General features: G+C 40.2%; 1 protein-coding gene across 1 annotated transcript in view; it reads left to right on the forward strand.

The window, feature by feature from the left end:
* LOC308093389 (telomerase protein component 1-like) overlaps positions 1-6123 on the forward strand; it is a 120263-nt gene extending 114140 nt beyond the window's left edge. The window contains exons 52-59 of the mRNA XM_080439725.1: positions 678-804; positions 1019-1149; positions 1548-1669; positions 2163-2303; positions 3220-3319; positions 3588-3711; positions 4427-4506; positions 5687-6123. Coding sequence (XP_080295851.1) covers positions 678-804; positions 1019-1149; positions 1548-1669; positions 2163-2303; positions 3220-3319; positions 3588-3711; positions 4427-4506; positions 5687-5806 — 945 coding nt within the window. The 3' untranslated portion in view covers positions 5807-6123. The remainder of the gene's footprint in view (positions 1-677; positions 805-1018; positions 1150-1547; positions 1670-2162; positions 2304-3219; positions 3320-3587; positions 3712-4426; positions 4507-5686) is intronic.
* Positions 6124-18553: the final 12430 nt, after the last annotated feature.

The following is an 18553-nucleotide window of genomic DNA, read 5'->3' on the forward strand; positions in this document are numbered from 1 at the left end:
TGTCTTTGGGTCTGTTTGAAGTTGGCAGAGCCAATTTCATACATGTAACATTCACCTGGTCTGAGCAGGGGGGCTAGCCTGGTAAACCATCCCGGTCGCGTGAATTCACATTATCATGTGTCTTCTTCTGCAGACCGGTCTGCCACCAAGTGCCAGACCAGTCTGCAGAAGACGCGACCAGGCTGCGAGACCGCGCGTTTCCTACCGGGTCTCCGTAGATGGCCCCGCCCACACTGGGCGAGCGCAGTCAGCGCACAGAAGTCAAGGCGCAGACGGCTGTGTTGTTGAAGGACAACGGTCGCGAGCTCTGTGCTTGTACTGTCTAGGGGTGGGGGCCGACGACGACCATAATTTACGATTCTGTCCCTATCGGTACATAAATCAAACGGCGCTGAGTCGGCTCTAGCGGCCTGCGCAACGTTCGGCACAGCGACTCTCTCGCCTAAAGGCTCACTCGGCGGTGCCTCTTGTTGCTCAAGCCCGCCAGAGACGCGCCTCCGACGTTGTTACTGTTACACCGAAGGGGGCGTTACTGAGACTAGGTAGGAAACACCCGTGCGTGACCAGGCTAGGGGGGGAGGTGTCATTTCCTGGCAGGCAAATCTGAATTGCCGAATCTGTGTTGCCAAATTGACTGTGTGTGTATGTACCTTATGTGTGTATGTACTGTCCTGTAGGTGGAACACTTCAGTACGTTCCATGATCACAGTGGATCAATCTATGGAATGGTGACCAAGGACAGAGTCCCAGAATTCCTCTCTGTGTCTGAGGACTGTTCACTGAGGTGCTGGACATGGTCTAAAGGTAATACATTACTGTATGTCTAACATTATGTCTATGTCCATTATGCCATTTTGTTTCCGCATTCCTTCTGCTGCAAACCCTAGTTCCCTGCCCTTTGAACGCTTTTGTGCTAGAGTCTAGACTATATTTAAAATTCTCTGTATTGAACTGTGAACTTGAGGGAATGTGTTTCATTCAGTAATGTCTCACTCTGTATTGCGTCCTGTGTTTCCAGAGATCCCTCCCAGTCTGAAAGGTAATGTCACAGCCGTGTGCTACCATCAGACAGACACCCTGCTGCTGGCTGGCTATGAATCTGGCCTGCTGGAAATATGGCAGCACAACACTGTGATTGGCCAAGAGCAGGTAAACTGTGTGTGTGTGGCTTATGCCTGATTTATACTTAGTTGCGCACCGGAAAAAGCTGATCTACAAGCTAAAATGTTGCGTGTCAATAACTGAAGTATGAATACCTACAAATATTTGTATTTGCCAGCAGGCATGCATGTATTTGACTACAGTATATTATATTGGTATATGTTTACACAGATTTAGGATAAGAGTATATAGTGTAGGACAATATACTGACATATATAGATTGGACAACACTGTGTATACTGTATACACACATTGCAGCATCAGACCGTAAATATACAGTACTTGAAACCAGATTAAATAATACGATTGATTGGTCGAAATTGCTAGAGTGTGTGTGTGTGTTTGCATGTACTGTACTGTAAGTAGATTGTGTCATCATGTGTCAGGCCTCTGATAGCGGCATCACAGCCATCTGCTCCATGCCTGAAGGACAGTTTGCCGTCGGCTGCAGGAAGCCGTCTGTTAATGTGTGGAAGCTGCAGTGGAACCCTCAACACAGCGCTGTGAGGTAAACACACAGCACTGTCACTAATTGAGTATTTCCAATTTTCAATACTTTTACTTCTACTCCACTACATCTCAGAGGCAAATATTGTACTTCTACTCCACTACAATCATTTGAAAACTTTAGTTACTAGTTACTTTTTTGATATTTATTACTAAACATACATTAACCACTTAAGCCCTGTATACATTTCGGCCCTTTGAAATGTGACACATTGTGAGCTTGTAGATCTGCTATTTTCAAAAGATTTTTATACATTTGAAAAGTTGTGAAATGGGACATTTTGCATTACGAGTACTTTCTACTTTTGGTACTTTAAGTACATTTTGATACCAATACTTTTGTACTTTTACTCAAGTCAATTTTAGATTCCGGACTTCTACTTGTAACAGAGTATTTCTACATTGCAGTATTGATACTTTTACTTAAGTAAAACATGTGGGTACTTTTTTCCACCACTGATTATTGTTCACGTTTGTGGTCCATTTTCTCCTAGCCTGGCGAAGGTATCCACCTACAAACAGACGGAACCAGCGATGCACCTCCACTACATCTCTATCCTGATCGCTGCATTCGAGAGCGGACTCATAGCTAAAGTCTCCAATGATGATGACAACTGGGAGAACACCATCAGCCAGTAAAATAGCCTGCTTTATATATGTTTACTGTGTGTTTTATGTATTGTGATGAATATCAGGGTTCCCACGGTCATGAAATTCCTGGAGAGAAAAATAAAATAAAAATGTTTTCCAAGCCTAGAAAAGGTTTGGAATTAATCAAATGTTTTGGAAAATGTTTGGATATAATTTCCATCGTTTTTGGCTATTGATTTTGTTCATAAAAACATGTCCCAAAACATGTCTAGCGTTACGTGAAATACGTACACTGGTGTAACAGCCCTTTTTGCACCTACAGTATGATTGCTATAGGCCTGGAAATGCGGTGAAATACGTTTTGAAGATTCATTGTTAAAAATGTGTGGGAACCCTGGAGTATGTTTTGTATGTGTTTTTTTTATGTCATGCTAGTATCCAAGCTTGACCATAACCTACCATATCACACTTTTTTTTTTCTTTACAAAGAGAATGGTCAAGGAGACATAGTTTTGTTGTTTGTTCTGGGTCTTTAAGAACCTGTAAAAATACTATCTATGACAACGCGTGGCTCCAATGTGGATCTCTGACTTCATGTGGCCAGTCTGTGACGTCAGCCATTCATGAGATCATGACATTGGTCGTCTATGACGTATCTATGACATATGACTCCAAATTTGGGTAAGATTTCAGCCCGATCAGAGCCCAATTTACTTTCATTATAAGATGATGAAAGAAATCACATTTTGAAACGTGAAAAGAAATGTGTGGGAGATACGTCTTTGGCCCTACTGGCAGTGTGCGTAAGAAATGTCCCATGACTTATCCGGCGGTTTATGAGATTAGCCCCAGACAAACAAACGGGCCCTTTTATAGACAGCAAGAGACACGCTGTAAAAAAAAGTTACTGGTACTGAAACCTAAACGGACAAATATGTATGTGTCTGTCTTGTGTCTCAGGTGGAGGAGGGAATGCCACATTCTGGGACTACTGCAGGACGATGAGAAAGGCATGTGGTTAATGGGCGAGAGCAATGGACGTGTCCAACTAGGCTTTGTAGTGAGTTTGACTGTGTATACGAAACATTGTCTCTAACAAGTGTGCAGTTCCAATTGTTTATTGCTAGAGGCTACTTATCACACAATGGGGTTTTGATACTTTTGTGTTTTAGGCATTTCTGTCCAGTGGTTAAAGAAATGTCGCTTTCTGGCCATAGTAAAACAAAATTATATTGTATGTCGGAGCTATTTTTAAATGTATATCATGTTCACCAAATAACACTGTTCCCACAAACATAACAAACAAATGTTGCTTCTCTTCCTCACAGTTTGCCCTGGGCTCCATGACAACACTCCGTACTTCATTCAGTTTTACGGAACTGATTGAATGGAATGAACTGCTAATGGATGTCCAAGCAAGGACCTTGGTAACGGCCTTTACGTTGGATAAAGGTATGTTATTCTCACAGCAGCAGTTATATCATTTCTAATCTCTCTTTCTGCAGCATTTTCTTATTTCAAAGTTACTTACTGCAGTGCAATGGAACTTAAAAATAACTTTTTAAATGAAAAGAACGCACCATTGTCATTTTAAGATTTCTTTGGGCTATTCAAAAATGGCAGATCTACAAGCTCATAGCGCGGCACATGAGCTTGTAGATCTGCTATTTTTTTAAAGAATCGCAAATTTGAATATATATATATTTTTAAAGGGAACATTTGTAACTCAAATATTTGCTTCATGGGTGTCCCTGGAAGTTGAGATGGGGGGGGGGGGGGGGGGTCCGTGGCCAAATGCATATAATTCTGGGGGTCCTTGACATGAAAAAGTTTGAGTAACACTGATATAGCAACATAAGTCTTTCAGAAAACTGATTTATTTGAGTTACAAATGTTTGCTTTAAAAAATATATATGTGTGTGTGTATGTGTGTGTATGTATATATATGTGTATATATATATATATATATATATATATATATATATAATTTTTTTTTTTTTTTTTTTCAAAGATTTGCTCAAACGATTTTTAAAAAATAGCCAAAGAAATTGACACAGATTGTTTCCCCCGGTCTAAATGGGTTAAGTGCACCCGTAACAGTTCGTTGTTGATTGATGGACAACGTTGCTTTGTACATGAAGATCTGATGTGTCTCTTCTATGCTCAGACTTTGTGGTGATTGGAGACATGAAGGGGAACCTGAGGTTCAACCACTCGCCTGATGTGAGCTCCTGGAGCCAGAAACCTGTAAGAAATGGAACGGAATGATGCGTAGTTCAATCAACCACTTTGTGAGAGTGGGTTGACACCAGGGGTGTAAAAAGTGCTCACATCTTTTGCTTAAGTAAAAGTAGCAATACCACAATATAAAAATACTCTGTTACAAGTAAAAGGCCTGTGTTCAAAATGTTACTTGAGTTTTGACTTTTCATGTCAAGGACCGTCAAAATTATGTCTTGTTTTTGCTGCGGACCCCCTGTCTCTAAATATATTTTTGTGCCAGGATTTTTCAAAAATAGCCAAAGTATAAAATATGGTTAAAGTGGTTAAAATGATTGTGACTCTATATTAACTAATATATGTGCTGGGGACCCCCTGGTACCCCCCCAAGGACCCCTGGGGAGTCCCCGAACCCCACTTAAAGAACCAATGCTGTATAACACAGATTATGTTATGTTACTACTACTGACAGAATGCAGTATCCATCTGTGGTGAAATCTCAACATGATTTTCCTCTTATCTCAAAGATCATTGGTTTCATTCACCTTTCTCTTGTCTGTGTATTTTTTTTTGTGAAAAGAATGTAGTGTTAGTTTTATTATTGTAATATATGGATTAAGACGTGACCGCTGGACCATCCAGGCACCCAGGCTCAGTGTAGCCTGACAGCGCGTTGTGGGTTTGAGTCTCGATCACGACGGCCTTTGCTGAATGTCACTCCTCATCTCTCTCTCCCCATTCCCTGTCAGCCTACTGTCCTGTCAATAAAGGCATAAAAGTCCAAAAATAAATCTTTAAAAAATAATATATATATATATATATATATATATATATATATATATATATATATATATATATATATATATATATATATATATATATATATATATATATATATATATATATATATATATATATAGGGCAAGATTAAGCAAGGTCACAAAAATTGCAATCTACAAGCTCACATCACATTGCAATGCTACCCATTGTGACCTTGTAGATCTTCTATTTTTGCTATGTTTGAAGATTTTTGCCAAAGACTAAAACTAAGGATATTTTCTCTATGATTTTCGTCCGTTTTAGTTACAGTACTCTTGTAAACACACTACACTGTTTCAGTTAGTTATCGTTTTTTTTGTAAATTTCTATTTCAGTTATCCAAAATGTTTTTCCATCGTTAACTTAAATAACCTTGCTCTCCTTGCAGGTGGGTATGTTTGTGTGCAGAGGGCCTGTGTTGGTTCTAGAGGTGAACCCAGACCACCCCAATGAGCTGGTGTGCAGTGATGGAACGGGACGTCTCTACTTCCTGTCCTGGAACCAGTGATCTAATCATGCACACACACATATTTGATCCATCTAGAATGCTTTATTGCTATACCAAATACAATGTGTTAGAATTACTACTCACAAGACAAAATGCTAAAGAAGGAATTGCCTTAAATACCAAAGACTAATAATACATCAGACTTATATAATAAGTTATATATAATACCTCTGGCATAATTATTTTTATGCCTCACTACATGCAGAATGCTTTGTGGCCCTCGATGCAGTGCACCTTATTATAAGCTGTTCATACTCTGTATGCCTTGATACTGTGTGTACGTGGTTTACTTGTATCCTTAATGTAGATAATAAATAAAGGCTACCTACGTAGATTAAATTGTAGTTCCTTTTTATTTATTCAGTATTCATGGAGGGAAAAAATTGGCGACTGCTACTTTGTACATTTTCTTTGAGGTTGTTAGATGTACATTTCAGTTGTTTATGACTGAAACAGCGCTGTTCCTGTGCCTATAGTTGTTCTTCACCCAATAGTGCTTTTACCAATAGTACATTTCTGGGTGAACTATCCCTTTTAATATGTGGATGTCCCACTGTCTCTTAACAACTTGGCATCTTTAGTTGAAAGAAACCTTGTGGAATGGCTGCTGTCTACCTTCAGTGGCAGAAATAGCCTTTTCTTTTATCTTGATGCCACTGCACCATTACAGTCACAGCAACAGTATTGTACCTGGGAATCAAAAGATTCCCAGGTTGAAATAATACATACAATTTATATAGCGCTTTTCTAGATACTCAAAGTCGTTTTGCAGAAAACAGAAACAAAATAAGAACTTTATTTGGAAAAAAATAGTTGAAAAGGTTAAACTAAGAATACAAAAATGTTGAAAAATAAAAGGTAGATGAGGGGGATTTGGATTAGGTAGGGAATGCGAGTCTAACAAGGTGGGTTTTGAGTGTGGTTTTAAACGTGGCGAGGGTTGGGGCAGCTTTGATGTGAGCTAGGAGTGAGTTCCATAGGGTGGGGCGCCGGCAACTGAGAAAGCCCTACTGTATGTCACCCCAGGTTCGTTTCTTTGTCTTGGGGATGTCAAGGACCAGACCTGAGGGAGCGGGAGGGGACATGGTGTGGCGTTTGAGGAGTTCGGAGAGGTAGCGGGGAGCCCTGTAAAAGCTGCTTTTAACAAAATGTGAGCGGCAAGTGTCAAACCTTTTTATAAATTCTTCCCTCACCATGGTACTGTGACACCTTTTAGCAACTAAAAGGTTGCATCTTTCTTTAGATGCTTTAACTCCAAGAGTGATGGTGGCTTTCAAGAAAGGACAATAAATTCTGGTTATATATATAGACTAAAAGTCCAAGGTGACCAATTTTGACCAGGTCCACAGTGCTTCAGTGTGATGAAGTCAAAGGATAACACAAATCACTTCTGCACACATCTGTGCCGTACTCATTAAAGGTACATTCTCAGCTTGAAAGGTACCATGCACAAGCTTAAGGGAGCTTAACACAGAGCATGTACTTTAAAAAGAAATGATCTTCAGTGTGGCATTATTGAGTTCTCAATCCCTTTGGATGCCATTAAGTCACACGCGTACCTCTCAAAGGGAAGGTCTTTTTTTTTCCTGAAAAAAGAAAGTCAGAAATATGATATGTGTTGGATTTTGAATATGTACGGGCGATGTCTAAGAATTGTTTGTCAAAATTACAGTTTTGTGTGTGTGCGTGTGCGTGCGTGCATGTAAAAGATGTGGTAAAATGTTGCAAGTGGGGGGTCGGATCAAGCATGTAGACCACGATAAACAGGCCCAATGAGACCATGAATGTCACCGTAAGCCCAGTAACAATGTTTATCATTAGTTTGGAAAAAGACACTAGAGTGAGAGTCTACAGATCTTAAATATGATTTTAACTTCACTGGTACTTTAGTGGCATCATGTGTGCTCAGAAAAACATTTCCATGGTTAAAACATGGGACAGAAGAAAATACGGTACACCCTAAAAAAATTATCCTTTTCCATTTGAACACACTCAGAGTTAGATTATCACTCAGGGGTTTACAGTGCTCTTGTTTTGTCCAATTCCCCGGAGTCACAGGCCAGTGGCTCACATGCTAACCTCTGACCCCTGGCTTTGCGAGAGGGGGGAGGTTGACATCTGGATGACATCTGCTGCTCTTTAAGGACCGCTGTTTGCTCACCATCTCTGATTCTCTCTCTCTTTGTCTGTCCACATTCACAGTCAACCGGTCTCCTTGCAGGACTTTCCTAATCACCACAGTGATCACCGCTCCCAATTAAGAAGCCATAGGCTGCTGCCTATGCTGCCTGCTCTCTCTCTTTCTCTTTCTGTCTTTCTCTCTTTCTCTGCCTCAGCTGACATGTCCTGTGACCGTGTGAATCAATAGTACTCCCCACCGGCAGTCCGTTCATTAATCAACAGATCACTCTCCTCCTCTGGTCCTGCAGTGAGACATTATTGCAGTGAAGGACACTTTGACAGGCCCCAGAGGGCTGAGAGACCAGGAGGTATCAGATTCAGTCGGACTGCCAGGCAGACACGTATGGTTCACTAGATTGTGTAGGGAGGGAGGAAGGAAGAAAATGCTGTATGCGTCGTAATGTTTGTTAGCAGGGACTCTTTTTTTAAAAATGCAACTGCAATCAGATGCGCAATTTATTTTACTTTTATTCTTGCTTTGCGTTTATATTTTAACAGTGTCTCAAACCCATATTGCCAATAATAATAGATTGAATTTATTTGTTTGTTATTTTTTTGATTACATTGTGATTGATTGGACTGAGGGTTTTTCATATCACAGTCTTTTATCCAGTATTATTATGTGAAATAGTCTTTATAAGTGACAATGGGGTTGGTAAGTCGCTGTGGCCACCAGAGGGTGACAATCAGTCTATAACTTTACATGAGCTGGTTTGGGGTCCTTAGGGGGAAAAACAATACAACAAAACTCATGAAGAATTTTGTGCAGCTTCATATCCATAGGCTACAGCTTGTGTATGAAGATATCTTTTCCAAAATCCCATAAATCTTCCCATCTGAATCATAACACGTCATGCATTGAATGTATTCGACTAAAGAAGATCAAGATAATTGCAATTATAATGCTATCATTTTGTCACCTAGGGATTTAAAGGTAGGATAAGTGATATGTTTTGGTTAAAACCATCTCTCCAGCTCTTTAATAAACAGAAAATAAATTTTCAGGTAGGCTGAAAATGTTCAGCCAGTCAGGAAAGAGTACCCATTTATCAGCTTCAATTTTATAGTGTTCCAGTTCCAAGTTTGTCTAAAATCAAGTCTTAGTGTCATCACTTCCAATTTCACTTGTTTAATCTGTATTCTGTGCGAGTTCTCTCTCCTGATTGGATACAATAGGTATCATGACCTGAAAATGCATTTTCTGTTTACTAAAGAGCAGGAGTAACAACTAGTTAACTATTTAACACTTATTTTAACAAAAAAAGATCACTTTACCCTACCTTTAAGTTATCTATACTTTAGAAAGCGCCAAAGATTTGTTTTAATTTAGCTCTATGGATCATTTTACATTAATAGTCATCCCACCCAGTTTAGAATGCACCTACTGAATTGGGCACTTTGCTGTGATTCCAGTGTGGACGAGGCTATTATATGCTAGACATTAAGATGTTTTAGTAAATGAATTTTGTTGTGAAACTGTTTGTTTCAGTGGATAATCCATCACTGTCCTTAAACACATTTTCATATAGTTTATATAGTTATATATTGTCATATACTTTTTTTAAACAGTAGATACATCATTTTAAATTCCCTGTCATTTTGGAAGTGAACTGAAATTCCTATGAAATATTTGCTCTTTGTATTTTTCCTTTGTGTCTTTTAAATATGTGTTGCTTTTTAACGGGGAATCATTTTAGTGGAGGTGTAATCCACCTATCCCATGACCTCATCACACATTTAAAGATGAATGTGTCTGACTGCCTGATCAGTGCTGCTCCTAGATGAATTGCCTGAGTGACATGACCTCAATTTCTACTGGAGCAATCTTTAGGAAAATGCATGTTGTCATCTCTATGGAAATAAGTAGGCCTACTTTGAAATTCCTTTGCTGTCTCTCTCTATCTCTTCCCACTTTCTGTGTTTCTCTCTTTCTCTCTCCATTTCCTTCTCTCTCCTATCTCCGTCACTCTCTTCCTGTGTGAACCAGTTCTAGTGTTTCATTAGGAAATCAAAGGGCGGAACAAGTGGCATCTTTTATTAAACATGTATGGTGTTTGCGGTGCTTTTATGTGCTGAGAAAAACAAAAAGGAAAAGAAAGGCAGAATCATGTGACAGATCATCATAACTTATACTTCATTTTACAACCGTGTCACTTGTTGAAAGTAACATATTTCCAACTGAAGTGGTGAGTTTGAAGAGAAGGGAACATAGTTACTAAGAATAAACAGGAAGGGCAGAAAGATGAGAGATGGAGGGATAGAGAGTGATAGGATGAAGGAGTCAGAGGATGAGAAAAGATGGAAGGAAGTGGAAGTAAAAGAAAGATGTAAGGAAAATGGGGCCATGAAAAACAAAAGAAAGAAGGATGAGATACAGGAAGAGATGGAATAAGAGAGGAGCACAACACAGAGGTGTGTGTGTGTGTGTGTGTGTGTGTGTGTGTGTGTGTGTGTGTGTGTGTGTGTGTGTGTGTGTGTGTGTGTGTGTGTGTGTGTACGTTTGTGTGTGTGCGCACGTTTGTGTGTGTTTAACTCTAATGAAATCACCTCCCTGTTTATCCATGCCTATAAAACACAGAGGGATGACCTTCAGGACTTCTGCCTGTTGGCTGTACACACACACACACACACACACGCACACGCACGCACGCACACACACACACACACACACACACACACACACACACACACACACACACACACACACACACACACACACACACACACACACACACACACACACACACGTGAGTGAGTGAGTGAGTGAGTGAGTGACTTTGCACACAAGTGTATGTGTCCATCCAGATGAGCCGACACATACACGCACACGCACAAAGTTACTCACGCACTCACTCACTCATGCACATCTGGAGCGCCTCGGCCGCTCATCGTCCTGGATCACTTCCAGTTGGTTGTAATCTTTTCCTAAACTGGTCCAGTGATGTCATTCTCCTCATAGAGCCCTGACATCATGTAGCTTAAATCACCGACACACCACATAACTCCACACGGCCACAGATAACATGAACATGCTTAAGTTGGCATCGACACACAAGTCATTACAAAAGAATTCAGCTGCATCTCCTTTGGCAGCTGAAGAAATCCAAGCTCTCTGATGGTGCAGTTCTACACTGATGCCATCACAGTCTGTCCTGGACACTCACTGGTTGAAGGACATCATCATCAGGTCAGCCGAAAAGATACTCTGCCACAAACCCTCCCCTCCTCCACCCCCATCGTCAACGACTGCACACTTCCAGGGCCAGGAAGCGAGTGGGCAGGATCATCTCTGATCCCTCTCATCTTCTTGGCCACAAACTCTCTGAAGTTCTACCGTCTGGGACGCAAGTCCAACAATCAAAGCCGTATAAGATCCAGGCACACAAGCGGTGTCTTCCCACGTGTGGTTTCACTGCTCAACACCTGACCCATATACCAGCACTGAATTATAGAACAGTAGCCTATTAGACTGTAAGCTCTGTTATCCAGTGATGTACACATCATTCCTTGTTCCTGCTATTTGCACCCATGCACCTAACAAGTCCAATATCTGTACAATATTTAAATGTACAATAGCTGTAGCATAACCGTGGCAGGGGGGCGGCAGTGGCTCAGGGGTAGAGTGTCCGGTAGAGCGGCCGGATGGGAACCGTGAGGTTTCAATCCCGGGCTCCCCCAGAGTTGGTGTGGAAGTGTCCTTGAGCAAGACGCTGAACCCCTAATTGCTCCTGATGAGCAGGTTGGTGCCTTGCATGGTTTCCTCTGCCATCGGTGTGTGTGAATGTGTGAATGTAATGCACAATCTATGTAAAGCACTTTGGATAAAAGTGCTATATAAATGCACCATTTACAATTTATAACCAGTGCAATATTATTTCTAACAGGTTTGTGCAATATGATACATGCCTTGTTTCATCATATATATCCATACAGTGCTGTTGTTCACACAGCTGATCGCACCTCTTACTCTGTCATTCCTAAATTCCTATTTTTAAGTCAAATTCCTCGTTTGTGAACATACCTGACGAACACATGACTCTGACTCACAGGACTGTGTGCGTCTCTGACTCACTGTCTGTCTGTCTCATCTGACCTCTGTCTCGCTTTGCTTTCTCTCGCTTTCTGTCATCTTTTTTTATGAGACCTATAAGGTTTTATGAATTGATTTTATGGTTTCTCTCTCTGACTGTTGCTAAATGCAGTGCAGCTATCCTGGCCAGGTCTCGCTCACAGCCAGGTCTCAGGACATCACCACAGCATAAATTCAGTGCAGAATGGCAGGTGAACATTAGTGTGTCTACATTCATGTAGCCTATGCATGTAGTATACTGATTTTTCACATGATTTTAAGGGGAGGGGGTCCCCAGATCAGTGAAGTGACAATAATTAAGGACTTTTCAGACCTTTTGAATACCAGAAAAGTAGTCAACAAACTATATTATATAAACATTGGCCAAATTGTCAAATAATATAAGAGGCAAATATTGCGAAAATAGCAGATCTACAAGCTCACAACTTGCTATTTTCACAATATTTATCTATGGAACTGAGTCAAACAAAATGTAATGCCTCAGCTCTTACAATTCCAATTGCTTAACAGGGTGGGGGGTCCCCAGTTCAAATATGATTATTTTGGGGGGTCGAAGACGCGGCCTGAAAAGGTTGAGAACCACTGCACTGGACCACTGTTGCATTGTGGTGACTACTGAGTCAGTCTCCCCCATACACTGCCCTCTGCTGGAGAGATATAATATAATCGTGTGGACCACTGCTTCCACAGACAGCACTGTCACTATTCCTCTGAATTGTGCCAGAACTGTCAGGTAAATAAATACAAGACTTTGAAAGGTAAATTGTAGTTGGAGAGGGTGTGAACTTTGTTCTTTCTAGTATACCGTAATAAGTGTCATGTTATATTGTAGCCATTTTTTTAATAGAAGTGAAGGTCCTGTTATCAAAATGTATTTGAGTAAAAGTACAAAAGGTATTGGCATCAAAATTTACTTACAAAAGTAAAAAGTACTCATTATGCAGAATGTTCCATTTCACAAGTTTTCAAATTTCTAAAATGTATAAAAAATCTTTGGAAAATAGCAGATCTACAAGCTCACAACGTGTTGCACGGAGACGCATTGTGATCTTGTTGATCGGCTATTTTCCATTTGGGCTGAATTGGTTAATGTATGTTTTGTAATAATAATCTAAATCTACAAAGTAACTAGTAACTAAAGTCTTCAAATGCTTGTAGTGGAGTTAAAAAGTACAATATTTGCCTCTGAGATGTAGAGGAGTAGAAGTAAAGGTATTGAAAATTGGAAATACTCAAGTAAAGTACAAATACCTCAAAATTGTACTTAAAGGTAGGGTAAGTGATTTGCGTTGGTTAAAATAATTGTTAAATAGCTCTATATTCTGATAGTACTCATTGCTATAGAGTGTTTGTTCAGTATTAGGAGTCTCCTTGTCTCTCCACCTCTTTATTAAACAGAAAATGCATTTTCGTTTCAGTTTCAGTTTCATTTCCAATTTTATCCAACCAGGACAGAGAACTCAATCAGGATACAGATTAAACAAGTGAAATTGGAAGTGATGACACTAAGAAATGAGCAGGCAAAATTGGAACTGGAACACTATACAAATTAAGCTTAAAAATGGGTACTTTCTCCTGATTGGCTGAGATTTTGACACCTACCGAAAAATGTATTTTCTGTTTATTAAAGAGCTGGAGAGACAGGGAGACATCTGTTACTGAAGAAACACTCTATAGCAATGATTACTATCAGAATATAGTATTTTAACCTTTTAACAAAATACTTTTTGTTTTAACCAAAAAATATCACTTACCCTACCTTTAAGTACAATACTTGAGTAAATGTACTTTACACCACTGCCACCTCAGCAGTGCTTTTGGTTGGACAGAAGATCAATTTGGAAGTCATTTTTCTTCTCACACAGTACTGTACATTTCAAATAGCTCGTTTTGTCTCTCTAGGCAAGGATAAGGATAATTCCTTTTAACAGGTCGTTCATGAAAGTCCTTGCGGTCTTGTTTCCAATGAGAACCTGTGAGCAATTAGGGGTTAAGAGTCTTGCTCAGGGACAAATGTAATTTTATCGACACATATGCTGGCCTGGCCTGGAATCGAACCTGGGGCAACCTGGACCTCTGGCTCCCTAGGCGGGCTCACTAACCACTCACAGCCAGGTCTCAGGACATCACCACAGCATAAATTCAGTGCAGAATGGCAGGTGAACATTAGTGTGTCTACATTCATGTAGCCTATGCATGTAGTATACTGATTTTTCACATGATTTTAAGGGGAGGGGGTCCCCAGATCAGTGAAGTGACAATAATTAAGGACTTTTCAGACCTTTTGAATACCAGAAAAGTAGTCAACAAACTATATTATATAAACATTGGCCAAATTGTCAAATAATATAAGAGGCAAATATTGCGAAAATAGCAGATCTACAAGCTCACAACTTGCTATTTTCACAATATTTATCTATGGAACTGAGTCAAACAAAATGTAATGCCTCAGCTCTTACAATTCCAATTGCTTAACAGGGTGGGGGGTCCCCAGTTCAAATATGATTATTTTGGGGGGTCGAAGACGCGGCCTGAAAAGGTTGAGAACCACTGCACTGGACCACTGTTGCATTGTGGTGACTACTGAGTCAGTCTCCCCCATACACTGCCCTCTGCTGGAGAGATATAATATAATCGTGTGGACCACTGCTTCCACAGACAGCACTGTCACTATTCCTCTGAATTGTGCCAGAACTGTCAGGTAAATAAATACAAGACTTTGAAAGGTAAATTGTAGTTGGAGAGGGTGTGAACTTTGTTCTTTCTAGTATACCGTAATAAGTGTCATGTTATATTGTAGCCATTTTTTTAATAGAAGTGAAGGTCCTGTTATCAAAATGTATTTGAGTAAAAGTACAAAAGGTATTGGCATCAAAATTTACTTACAAAAGTAAAAAGTACTCATTATGCAGAATGTTCCATTTCACAAGTTTTCAAATTTCTAAAATGTATAAAAAATCTTTGGAAAATAGCAGATCTACAAGCTCACAACGTGTTGCACGGAGACGCATTGTGATCTTGTTGATCGGCTATTTTCCATTTGGGCTGAATTGGTTAATGTATGTTTTGTAATAATAATCTAAATCTACAAAGTAACTAGTAACTAAAGTCTTCAAATGCTTGTAGTGGAGTTAAAAAGTACAATATTTGCCTCTGAGATGTAGAGGAGTAGAAGTAAAGGTATTGAAAATTGGAAATACTCAAGTAAAGTACAAATACCTCAAAATTGTACTTAAAGGTAGGGTAAGTGATTTGCGTTGGTTAAAATAATTGTTAAATAGCTCTATATTCTGATAGTACTCATTGCTATAGAGTGTTTGTTCAGTATTAGGAGTCTCCTTGTCTCTCCACCTCTTTATTAAACAGAAAATGCATTTTCGTTTCAGTTTCAGTTTCATTTCCAATTTTATCCAACCAGGACAGAGAACTCAATCAGGATACAGATTAAACAAGTGAAATTGGAAGTGATGACACTAAGAAATGAGCAGGCAAAATTGGAACTGGAACACTATACAAATTAAGCTTAAAAATGGGTACTTTCTCCTGATTGGCTGAGATTTTGACACCTACCGAAAAATGTATTTTCTGTTTATTAAAGAGCTGGAGAGACAGGGAGACATCTGTTACTGAAGAAACACTCTATAGCAATGATTACTATCAGAATATAGTATTTTAACCTTTTAACAAAATACTTTTTGTTTTAACCAAAAAATATCACTTACCCTACCTTTAAGTACAATACTTGAGTAAATGTACTTTACACCACTGCCACCTCAGCAGTGCTTTTGGTTGGACAGAAGATCAATTTGGAAGTCATTTTTCTTCTCACACAGTACTGTACATTTCAAATAGCTCGTTTTGTCTCTCTAGGCAAGGATAAGGATAATTCCTTTTAACAGGTCGTTCATGAAAGTCCTTGCGGTCTTGTTTCCAATGAGAACCTGTGAGCAATTAGGGGTTAAGAGTCTTGCTCAGGGACAAATGTAATTTTATCGACACATATGCTGGCCTGGCCTGGAATCGAACCTGGGGCAACCTGGACCTCTGGCTCCCTAGGCGGGCTCACTAACCACTCAGCTATAGCCGCCCCAGTAGGCCTACAGCTGATATGCTCTCAAATCCACAGTGCTGTGGGTGACTGACAGTATGATTGACTGCCCTGTAATTGTCCACGACATTTTAAAAGCTTCATCCCAAGTTAAATGATCTGTCGTGTTTAAAAACGGAGCTGTGTGGGTTTAACGTAATGCTACTTCTTTTTTTCTCTCTAGAGCTACCTTTCTTCACACCTCAATTTCACACTTTTATTACTCACTCTTCTTCAGTGTATACTTTTCGGGTTTCATTTCGGGTGAGACGTCACATTCTTCCCCGTAAACCGATGATTAACAGAGACGAGCGGGCAAACTACTCTGTCTATTAAAAAATGAATCATTTTACTCTGGCATTTAGACTGACATTTTGGTCACTATATGACTAGGATCAGACAGCAAGGATTTGATTAAGCCAGATTTATAGTTGCGCTGCACAGCACACCAGTGTGGCATGAGAAGATTGTTGATCTACAAGCTCACAAAGCGTCACATTGTGTTAAGTGGTCAGATGGCTGCCGTGTTAAGTGGTCAGAGATGGGTGGGCCACGAACACTATCAAGATTTTCGAGTGGGCCCTCATCCAGAAAAGGTTGAGAACCACTGTCATACTGTCAGTGCATTGCACAAAAATCAGTGGCTGGATGTGCGCCATAATGTCCTTTCTCTAAACAAAGACAAAACTGAGATGGGTTTTGATGTAGGAAGAAAGGATGAATATTAGTGCTCCCCTGTCTCTGAAAGCTAAAAGCTAAGCCAGAAATTGTGGCGGATTCAGGTCAAATGTTTAGTAGTCATGACAAGACAATAAAGTCAGCCTATTGTCATCTCTAACTATACAGTTGCAGAGATTAGAGGATATTTTTTTTAAATCGTGAAAATGTGTGCGAAACTTTGAATAAATATTTTCTAAAGCAAACATTTGTAAAAATATTTTGTTCCAGGGACCCCCAGAAGCAAAGGTTTGAGTTACAGATGTTCGCTTTAAAAAATATATATGCAAAGATTTGCACAAATTGTCACGATTTTTAAAAAAAACAGATATGAGCTTGTACATCTGCTATTTTTGAATAGCCAAAGAAATCGAAAATGACAGAGATGCGTTACCGGATTGAATGGGTCAAGCAGTCACACCTGGCCTGAGTTCAAACTACTGACTGCACACCTGTTGATCGATGCACACAGCATAAATCAGTCATCCCCCCACACACACACACACACACACACACACACACACACACACACACACACACACACACACACACACACACACACACACACACACACACACACACACACACACACACACACACACACACACACACACACACACACACACACACACACACATACACACACACACACACACACACACACACACACACTCAAGACCCATGCAGGGAGAACCTCTGCCATGACAGCATGTCCATCTGCTCTGGCTTGTAACCTCTCTGCTATAAATGTGTTTGAACGATCCACCCGATTGTGTCAATGAGTGTCAGAGGAACCCCAGCGAAGTGGAGGATGGCATCTGACTTGCTACGGCCTTTTATGCCTTTTTTAAAAAGCACATTGATTACCTTTGTGTAGGAAACATTCTATACAAATAAGCTTGCCTTGCTTTCATGGTTGATGAAATACGTAAATACTGACTACTATGCTGACAGTTTTTTGGGTGGCAGTCAGTCTGTAATGGACTAAAGGAAAAAACATTTACTTTGCATGCTTTATTGCATTAAACTAGTTTCCTCTGAACTTTATTCCTTTGAGATGTGTTTGCCATCCACACCTCAAATGAACTCAGTCTGCATGCCTCACCCACCCTTAAGAGGTGGAGGAAAATTAATGAGGATATTTTTGTCTCCTCTCCTCTCCTCTCCTCTCCTCTCCTCTCCTCTCCTCTCCTCTCCTCTCCTCTCCTCTCCTCCTCCTCTCCTCTTCCTAGTCGTCTTGTATTAATTTGTACCCTGCTTTTTCCAACACATCATCTACAGATGTATGTATGCGTCCACAGTCTGTGCCTGCACTCTCATCTTCTGTCGCATGCACGCAGCAGACACCGTCTCCAGTGAAGCAAAGGACATCAGATAAAAGGGAATGGGGAACACGGTGCTCTAACAAGCATCATGACTGCATCATTTCGGTTAGAACAGAACACCCTGCATGCAAGGCAAGGCAGAGAGAGAGAGAGAGAGAGAGAGAAAGACATTGAAAATCATGGGGTGAGCAAGACAGACCGTGGGAGAGAGAAGAAAACAAGGAGACAGAGATAAAGGACTTAGTTGTGGGATGACACAGGAAGACGATAGGACTGGTTTTGTTGTTCAAACCAGTAGTTCTCTAACTTTTTCGTGCTAAGTACCCTCACATTTCTATACATTTTGC

The sequence above is a fragment of the Gymnoscopelus braueri genome, assembly GCF_963280865.1.
Source record: "Gymnoscopelus braueri genome assembly, chromosome: 10".
Lineage (NCBI taxonomy): Eukaryota > Metazoa > Chordata > Actinopteri > Myctophiformes > Myctophidae > Gymnoscopelus > Gymnoscopelus braueri.